At 42.5% G+C, this 9,454-nt stretch overlaps 1 protein-coding gene across 2 annotated transcripts in view; it reads right to left on the bottom strand.

The window, feature by feature from the left end:
- Positions 1–4,596: 4,596 nt before the first annotated feature.
- The window catches only part of N4BP2 (NEDD4 binding protein 2), a 36,235-nt gene continuing 31,377 nt past the window's right edge, over positions 4,597–9,454 (bottom strand). For both annotated transcript variants that reach the window (XM_035896726.1, XM_009641261.2), the window contains exon 18: positions 4,597–9,264. In XM_035896726.1, the coding sequence (XP_035752619.1) occupies positions 9,219–9,264 (46 nt within the window). In that variant the 3' untranslated portion in view covers positions 4,597–9,218. The remainder of the gene's footprint in view (positions 9,265–9,454) is intronic.

The raw sequence follows: 9,454 nt of genomic DNA on the forward strand, positions 1-9,454 counted from the left end.
GCTCCACTTGTGCACCTTCCCACCCTGCAGTGCTGCCCCGCCTCGTTATTTCTTCAATCTCGATGTTAGTCTTGTCAGGAAAAGAAATGCCAGCACAAACCAGGCCTCTTGCCTCAGCAAAATCAGAAGATACTGAAGTTCCCCTTGGGAAAATCAGCAAGATATTTTTATTTTGAATGTGCTTTTCCCACTTCCTTCTGTTTTGAAGAAGGAGATGGGGATAGTCATACTGTGTGGCCTCAGGCTCCCCACTTCACCAGCCAGTTTCTCCTTTCTAGTCTATGAACCTGGAGATGTTTCCCCAGAGGAAGGCTCAGACCAGGAGCCTGACGTAGGTTCCCTGAATTGCTCCCAAAGCGCTCCCGGAGGGGAGCCCCCCTGCCAGCCAAGGTGCATCATCCAGGGTCGCTCTGTTCCCTCTGCAGTGTATCAAGACAGCCGCTTTACACAGCTGAAGCTCCCAGTCACCCCCAGCTTGCCTACTTGCACAGACAGTAAAAAGGAATAATCTGGAAAGGCAAGAAGGACACGCAGGGGAAGACAACTACTTTTACCCTGACTTAGATGTGGGGATCCAAGGCAATGCCTTGCGAGTTAGCCAACACAGACCAAACACCGTTATGCAGAACTCCCACAGCCCGACCTGACAGGACTACCGAACCTCCACTTACAGACCAAATTCATTGAATTTGTGGCGCAGGCAGAGGATTTCCATTGCTTGCTCTCCTATCCAGTGTGTACAACCAGCCATGGAGGAAGGTCCTGTTTCTCAAGGTAACACAAAAATAATAATGATCCATACAGATCCTTACTAAGATTGTAGAAAGAGCAATCGTCATAGCAGCACTACCAAACTCAGATGTCCTACTGCCCAAAGAAATTCAGATACCACATCCTGTTCACACTGAGGAAATGCATCAGTATTTAATATTTGTACTATTATTTTAGTGCTCCCCAAGTCATGTAAGATGTTTCCTGAGCCATATGAAAAAATGTTCCCTACTCACAAGGGGTACACAAATCTAGTTTTAGACCCAACACCATGACAGAGGACACAAAACAGCTTAGGACAATAGGGCAGAAAGCAAGATGGTGGCTTTTATCCTGTGCTCCTCCTCAGTCCTTTCTGTTTTAACAGCTTGAGTTAAAGATCACATAGCACTACAGCACAAGGGTCTCAGGCCATGGGGACCTCTGGTGGCACTGGGAATACCTGGCTGCCTTTTTCAAACCCTGAAGTGGCAGGGATTGCCTAAATGTCCATTGTGGAATGGATGCCAAAAGCCCCATTTGTTCACCAAAAAGCTACCAGAACTGCAAGTCGTCCCCACCCCCAAAGTCTGCAACACAGTTTTTGTCTCAGTCGAGACAAAGACCTGTAGCATTCTTAAAATATGAAAGCTACATAAATGAAGGTGAAAGAAAACCCCAAGCCTGAACACGGTACAAAACAAGTCACTCACCGGATGTTGTGCCCTATCTTACTACATTTCATTCAACAGGACCTCCGAATGGCGCATCCCAGCGACAGTCTGCTTTGAGATGCTGGTTTGGATACACCAGCACGGCTTTGCTGGAGCTGAGGGAAATGGGCTGTCCCAAGCAGTAGTGACCCATCCATGCATGGTCCTGCAGTGCCTCAAGGTCTCCCAGACACCTCTGCACTGCCCACCTGCCACACAACAACTTTCCCTATCAGCTTTTGCAGATCCCTTCTAGTATTTGCCATCCTCTCAATTCACTGGCATGTCCCTACTCTGTGCCACCATCCATCCCCCAGCATAAAGCCTCTCATACTACAACAGGCCTTTCTTCTTCATCATAGCAGTCTCTTGGTACTGGTTGGCCTCTGGATCCAGCAGCCAACCTTCTCCACAGCTCTTTCAGGGCCTGTGCCTGCACCTGGCAACACGCCCCTTCAGACGTGGCCCATCCACGTGCCTCCATAGATCTTCCCATCCCTGGAAACACTCAAGACCAGGTTGGACGGGGCTCTGAGCAACCTGATCTAGTTAGAGGCGTCCCTGCTCACTGCAGGGGGGTCAACTAGATGACCTCTAGGGGTCCCTTCCAACCCAAAACATTCTATGATTCTATGAGTCTATAAAAGATTCTTAGAGCTTACAGGGTATCTGTGTGCCCCGTAGTTTCCCTCACCAACTCCCTGATGTATTTTCCATTGGGGCATGGGAGAAAGGCTGCAGACCTTATTCAGCACCCCAAGGGCTCTCCAGCACTCAGGGACACAGGGCGGACTGGCCCAGGAAGTGATAAAGACTTCCGGAATCTGGCAGAAGCATAGGGTGGGGGAAAAGGGCACCATGAGTTTGGTAAGGAAGGGCCTTCCTTACCAAGAGACGGCTGCCAAGCGCCACACTCCTGGAAAGCCAAAGCTCCTGTCATTCAGGACAAACGCAGGCCCTGTTTACAGGAAAGGCTCTCTGAGCTAATCCTCAAAAGACCAGCACCTCCCAGCTCCATGCCATGTAGAAACCACTCAGGCTACAGGAAAAAGGGAAATTTATCTCCTGACCTATCCTGCACAATTAGTGATGGCAACTAACAAGAAGCCATTGCTTGCCCAGCCAGGTTCCATGGTACAGAAAGTCAAGCAACATCAAGAGGGTCCTTCCCCACAAGGGTTTTCGAGAAGACTCGGTGCCACCAGCCACACCCGCAGGGACACAGGACTTCACCAAACAGCACCATGTCTTTGTGTCAGTCTCCAAACAGATTTGTCCAAGCATCCAGACAGCTAACTAACTACAAAAAAACAACACAGGGTAGCTAAAGGAGAAACCCCAACGTTACCATCTTCAAATCTGAGTGCAAAACAAACTTGTCTTGCCCATCTTTAGCATGGAGCAGCAAGTATATTTTGAAAGCATACTCTACCCCACCCATCTGTAAAGAAGAAAAAAAAAAAAAGTCACCAAAACAATACTCCGACTACAGTATTCTCTCTCTGAGGAAGAAATGAACAGCACGTGATGTGTAATAACATCCTTTAGTGCATGTCATACAGAGAAACAACAACTCTGGGTAAGGACACAGGAAAAGCTGCCGCCACCATCACTCTATGCCATTGGCAAGGGCACCACCTATTGTCGAGCTACCCCATGCGTTCCACCAGCGGACAAAACCTTTAATTATACTTTAATGATTTGGGCTGAAAATCTGTGTTTGCCACAAGCAGTATTTTTATTTTACCGCACTTCGGCTTTCAGCCTTAAAGTTCAAATCATTTCCATAAGTAAGGACAGACTAAAATATTCCACTTCTGATATTTAAACAGGGAGAAGGACTCTCAGAACCACCCCCAGGCGCTGCTGAGGAGGAAACTCCCAGCTGCAAGCAGAGAGGAGCTTAGAGCTGGTGCAGAACAGAGAGGAAATAAGGGCATGGACTGGACAGAACCTGGTGAATCAGGAAAGACTGTTTTAGCAAAGGTAGGAGTCCAGCCGTGTCTCCACATTGAACTGCTGTCCTGTCCCCAAGGAGAAGGCAAGCCTAGTAGCAGTATCTCCACTTCAAAACACAATTTGAGAGACTAATCCCCAAGCTGGACCCTGAGCCATACCTGCCAGAGCAGGTAAGAAAGGAGCATACAACCAACCAGACGTTCACCAATTCTGTGGTTGAATAGCTGTGGCTCAGAATTACCCATGTCAGATCTAAGCCAGCGTCTGCCAAGCTTTCACGTGTTCCCAAAACCTGTTTACCTGCTCTCTTGAACAGCTTATTAGTTAGGGCTTTGCTGTGCAAGTGCACAAACCTGGCTTGTTTCTGCAGCCTATCCAAGCCACAAGGCAATGAAATCATAGGAATGACTCCGCAGGAGTTACTCAGGTCAAAGCCAGTTGTCCTCGACCTGAGCGAATAAAATAGGCTGGACTCTAACCAGCACTTTGCTCTCAGGTGTCTTTCCACATTTCCAGGAACATGACACAGGAATATATGCACTCAACCTGCACAGAGCAGGCTTGGGAAAAGCCAGGCCTATGAGCTCTGAATCCAGAAGGATACAGTGATTGTGCTTCCTCGGGATCCAGCCTCATTGCCTCTGACCTCAGAAGTCTTGCTAAATGAGGCCTACCAAACTCTCATCTTTACAGTTGTCATACCTGCCCCTCTACCATTGACATACACCACTGCCTTCACACTCCCACAAAATCAGCTAGCCAACATCTCTTCAGCCACCTCAGGCCAAAAAAAGATCTGAAACCATGACCCTAATTTTCAGTAATGTGAGCATTCAGCTCCCACTCGCAACACTTAAAATCAGGCCACAAATCTGTTCCTTTTTACGCCTGCAGATGGTTGCTTCATCTCCCTACAGATGGTATCCTGAAGTCAAGGCAAGTGGCTTTCATGCATAACTCCACGACTACTATTTGACAAAATTTGATACGAGCCGAAATGTAGTCTTCCAAGGAAAGACAGAAGGCTATACTTGTGGCAAAAAAAATCCTTTATTAAACTAGATTTTGTAAATTCCTTTTCACATTAGAAATTTTAAATGCAAATTACAAAATTGTATTTCAGTAAAAAATGAAAGTTATAGTTAACAGCAAAATTACAACTTTATACAAATAAAAAATCTTTTTTTTATTTTAATTTAAAAATAGACATTGATATCTTCCAATGTACTGGTCCTAACAGCTTTTACAACTGGTAGCTGCAATACTAGGTCTTTTCACATGCGTATCCACATACAAGTCATTTAATCCTCTGCACAGTTTATTTAGCTGAAATAGCATGAACAGTTGGGCTTTGGTTGGGTTTTGTGTTCTGTGGTGGTTTTGTTTTTGGTTTTTTTACGAGAGCATGATACTTGGGAATTGTGGTAGGTCAATGAACTCTTCTTTGTTACAGTGTTCATACTCCACCTCCTCAGCTCTGCAAAGAGGGCAATATTATTCCGGAAATGTGAACTGCATTTGAAGACATAAGCACCAGTAACGTAAAGTATATGTATGATTTCTCATATTACATTTATGATGATCCTTCTTTGCCATTATCAGCAATGAAATTATTCTCTTGTCTACCCCACCACATTTTGTGGCAAGATTAAACAACAAATTGCTTACATTTCACCTCCTCAGGTAAAACCTAGAATCCATGTTCTGCTAAGCATCTTCTGTAAAGATCTTCCCTGACGCTGTATATATTCACAACACTGATGTTCCAGATGATCTAGTTCTAGTCATGCTCTAGGTTATGACTAGAGCATCTGGACATTGTTTAAATGGGGATTCCCAAGTCACAATGGTTTCCAACAGCCACAAAAAATGCCAGTAAAACTTTGCCTGAGGTGACCTTCAGTAGGCCTAGAAAAACATGTTTAAATAAAATTGTACCACATATTAAAAGCAAAAGTCAAAGACATTAAAGTATTATCAAGGTATCTTGAAATATTTTTTTAAAAAAGTCACTTTTGCCCTACTACTTTCAAAATCAACTGAAATATATTTTTAAACACACTACTTAGGAGAACAACTTTCTTCATTGCACATCTGGGCCTTTTTTTTTCTTTACTGTAAGATTACTCATAAATGCTAGCACAAGGCATTACATTTTGTATTAAAAAAGATAATTTTCCTAAATTAAAAATTGAGATAAATATTAAAATGTTGTGTAAAAAAGCAACCAAAAGTCACATCTTAAAGGCTACCAGTCATCACAACCACATGCTGTTGAATAGAATAAAAAGTGGTACACAAAATAGGTATTTTAACAGTCGCACATTATTTTAGAGTGCTGGTGGCAATACTGCTACGTGCTACTGTAATCAAAAGCATAAGATGATAAGAATTTACACGATACCTCAGCATTCTCACTGATGTAACTGTAAGCTGGAAGTTCTAAAATGTAACCTACTTTGAAATACCATTTTGAAACAATTCTATTTGGTATAATTCATCCCACTATACCTTCTAAAACCAGTCGAAGAAATACAAGTAGTCCAGTGATTTCTTTCTGGACAGTTTGGCAAGTAGCTGAAGGCATGGACATCTTATTAATAAAAGGCTACTTTCCTTCTCTCTCTGCACTGACCTTCTGCTCCATTTTGTATCCAGCTCAGCACAGCTCCTAAGCACATGCTTGAGCTCCTACGGAAGAAAAAGGCTGAGCTCATCATATTTTCTCCAAGTTGGAACTGCAATGCCTCGCCCTGAGCTGCTGAAGCTGATGGGAGGCTCTGTCACTAACCTCAACATAGGCAAGACCGGTTCTGCCCGTGTTACGATTTTAAACTATCATCTTCCATCAAAGTTCAGCCTGCAATCAAACAATTTACACTAGGCAAATGATCAGCCTATAACCAGACAGGGTATTCTGGGGTATGCCGAGTACCTTAGTCAACCTCAACCTGTACCCAAAGGGGCAATGGAGAGAGGGAGAGAGACAGAGAGAAGTACTCTAAATTGCTCTTAAACTATGTACTCCTCTGCTGACTTTGACAGACCAGAGAAAAACTCTCCTAGCAAGGGGTGGAGCTGAGGTTTTGTCCTAAACATTTTTTATGCATTTATCCAAATAGGACTAATAGACAAAAAAAGTAACATGGAGGGATATTGAAGCTCAGGGGGAACAGCTCCTTTTCTGAAGAGTCCTAGCCCTCTTCCAAAGACTGTTTATGCACTTCCTATTCTTTAATCTCTTTTGTCCCCTTGATCTTCCATTTTTAGATTGCAGTGGCAAGTTTGAAAGAGGCTCAGGAAGTGGCGATTTCAAGAATACTCTTGAGCACACTAGTTAGAGCATTTTCTGGGGAAGTGAGAGTCAAGCACAATCGTCCCTTTGCTAGGCCAGAAGAAGGTAAAAAGCTGCGTTTCTCATCTCCAGGGTAAGCTTGTCAACAACTACATTATGATGAACAGATGGGCAAGACAACAACTTTTTCTGCTTGTCTTTTGAACTGAAATCTAAGCTGTCTTTGTCCATGTGGGAATTGTGTGAACATGCTGAGTGAATCAAGCCCCCTCTCAAAACAACCAGAAGCGCTGGCACCTCCCTGTTCACAAGCACATGGTTGTAGGGCTTGAGCACCCAGTAGCTCAACACGCAACACTTCTGAGCAGACACTGGGACCTTTGCTGGGCAACTCAGCCACCCGGGCCAACCAACAGGGACTATGCTTTAAAGAGCTCCATTCGTTATAAACAGTAGCACTAAGCACAACCTGTTCAGGAGCAGAAGGAAGTTCCTTAGTCCAAAAAGAAAGATCCTAGCTCCACTGAGGCAACCCTAGCACCTGCAGCCTTGGACAGCTGACAGTCTGAACTGCTCTCTAGATTTCAAGTCCCTAAATGACATCTCAGTCCATTTTAGGCACTGTTTGCAGAGGATGGAGCATGGGCTTCACTGCACAGGACATCGTGCAGTGGCAGAAACAGCTCTGCTAGTGCTGTTTGGGGAGCACAGACCTTTTGTATTTCACTCACTGGTTACCAGAGCAGCTCAGAGAAGGAAGGAGAGAAGGGACATAATTCAGATGAACTAAGCACCCACAGAAAATATAAAACTTATTATGACAGTCTATTATTCCAGTAAGAGTCCCTTTGATTAAATATTATTCAAGCTATTCTTCCACTTGAAATCACCATGAAAAGATTACTGTATCTGTTGAAGCATGACAAACTCATTTTTCAGTCTATCATACACTGCATTCGCTGTGTATATATTACAGTAAATATGGGTATTCAGGAAGCATCACATCTTTCAGTTTGTCAGCAACTTAGACATGTTTTCAAGTGAAACCTATGTCTGTGCAGAATCTGCACACATGGATTCAGACACAAATTCTATGTGCATGTAGTTCCTGGATAAACTTTATTGCAAAAGTGGTTTAAAATGAAAAAAACCCTCCCATTAATCCTTAACGTATTAACATTATTCCTAATACACAACTCATACGTGTTCTGAAAAAGCCTTACAACAAAATTTAAATGGTTTGTAGTAAAAAGTTTGTATGCCTTTCAAGAGGTAAAGATGTAATTAAAAATTGCAATGCATTCTAGAATATATTTCTATTAAAAAAAGTTTTGATTGCTTACTGGAAACACTTGCCAAAGTACAGATGTTTATATTTAATTGGGAGGTGTGTGGGTGTGTGTTTGGGACTTTTTTTGTTGTTGTTTTTGGTGTTTTACACAAGTCTTCCTAGATGCTGATGCAACACCACCAACAACAGAGTAACTTTTGCACTCCCAGATTTTCCAGTTCGGCAATTACTACTGTAGTATTAGTGTTCACTTTGATGTTAAAAATACATTTAAAATTTCTCACAGACAATCACATTTTCTACAAGGAAATCACCAAATTTAATATACACAGAATGAAAACACATCACTATTAGACACCTGTAAAGTGAAACAGTACTCAATTTGCTCCATTTAAAAAGCCATAAAGGAAGAAACACTTTTAATCCAGTAGATGTTGAAAAAAGGGCGTTTCCTGCAAAATTACAGTATTAGCTATGTGTAAGCAGAGATTGAACTACAATGTTGTATTTGTCGCTTTAATAGATCACAGTAAGTCTGCAAAATTATCAAATACAGCTGCCCTTAATGCACAGTCCTTTATATGCAACTTCCATCATTATCAGGGGAAGTTTAAAATGGAATAAGGACAATAGAACTGGTCAACCCATCACAAAGTTATCAATAAAAAGACTACATCAGACTTTTGATGAAACCTGGAAATATTTAGCACTCAGCTGTAACTGGATTTGAAGTATCAGTAGTTGCTGAGTTCCCACCTCCCCGGTGCTCTTCTGAAGGGTTTAGCACAAAGTTCTGAATCACAAAATAACTTTGTACAAGATACTGTTTTAAAAACACAGAATCCGCAGCAATTAAAATGCGTGAGGGTCAAAAGACATAGACTGGGTATGTTGAAAAGACAGTTATATTTAAAAATTGTACCTTAATTTCCCTTTAAAACATCATATGCTGCTTAGCAGAATTCATAATCTGCACTTCTGAGACTTCAAATCCTGTAAGTGTCGTCTTTTTGCAGGTTCAAAAAAGGTTCCACTCCACACAAAAATCTTCTTGGAAACATATTGACAAAACCTCTTACTGTAAATTGAGACCATTCCTAATAAAATATCATCCTTTAAACCAGATTACAAAATACTACTGCAGTTGTTCAAAAAGTTTTTAGCTGTAATCTGACACCTCAGTTTCTATATTCCTCTTCTCGTCAACCTTTCAATTCAGCATGACTTTCAGGCAGCCTGGTTTTATTTCTGTGAACCTGTGAAACGAGAAAAGATGAAGCTTCAACATGAAAGCTATGTGCAGTGCCATCTCCTTCAGCCCTCATCAAACATATGGAAAGTGATAAGGTTCTCGGTCAAGTACGCGTGCATGTGAGAGCCAGGAAATCAGCATCATGTCCTCTGGATGTGACAGCGAAGAACGATTTTACAGGGTCTGGAAAGGTG

This window comes from Egretta garzetta, unplaced genomic scaffold (assembly GCF_000687185.1).
Source record: "Egretta garzetta isolate BGI_Z169 unplaced genomic scaffold, ASM68718v1 scaffold256, whole genome shotgun sequence".
In the NCBI taxonomy this organism is placed as follows: domain Eukaryota; kingdom Metazoa; phylum Chordata; class Aves; order Pelecaniformes; family Ardeidae; genus Egretta; species Egretta garzetta.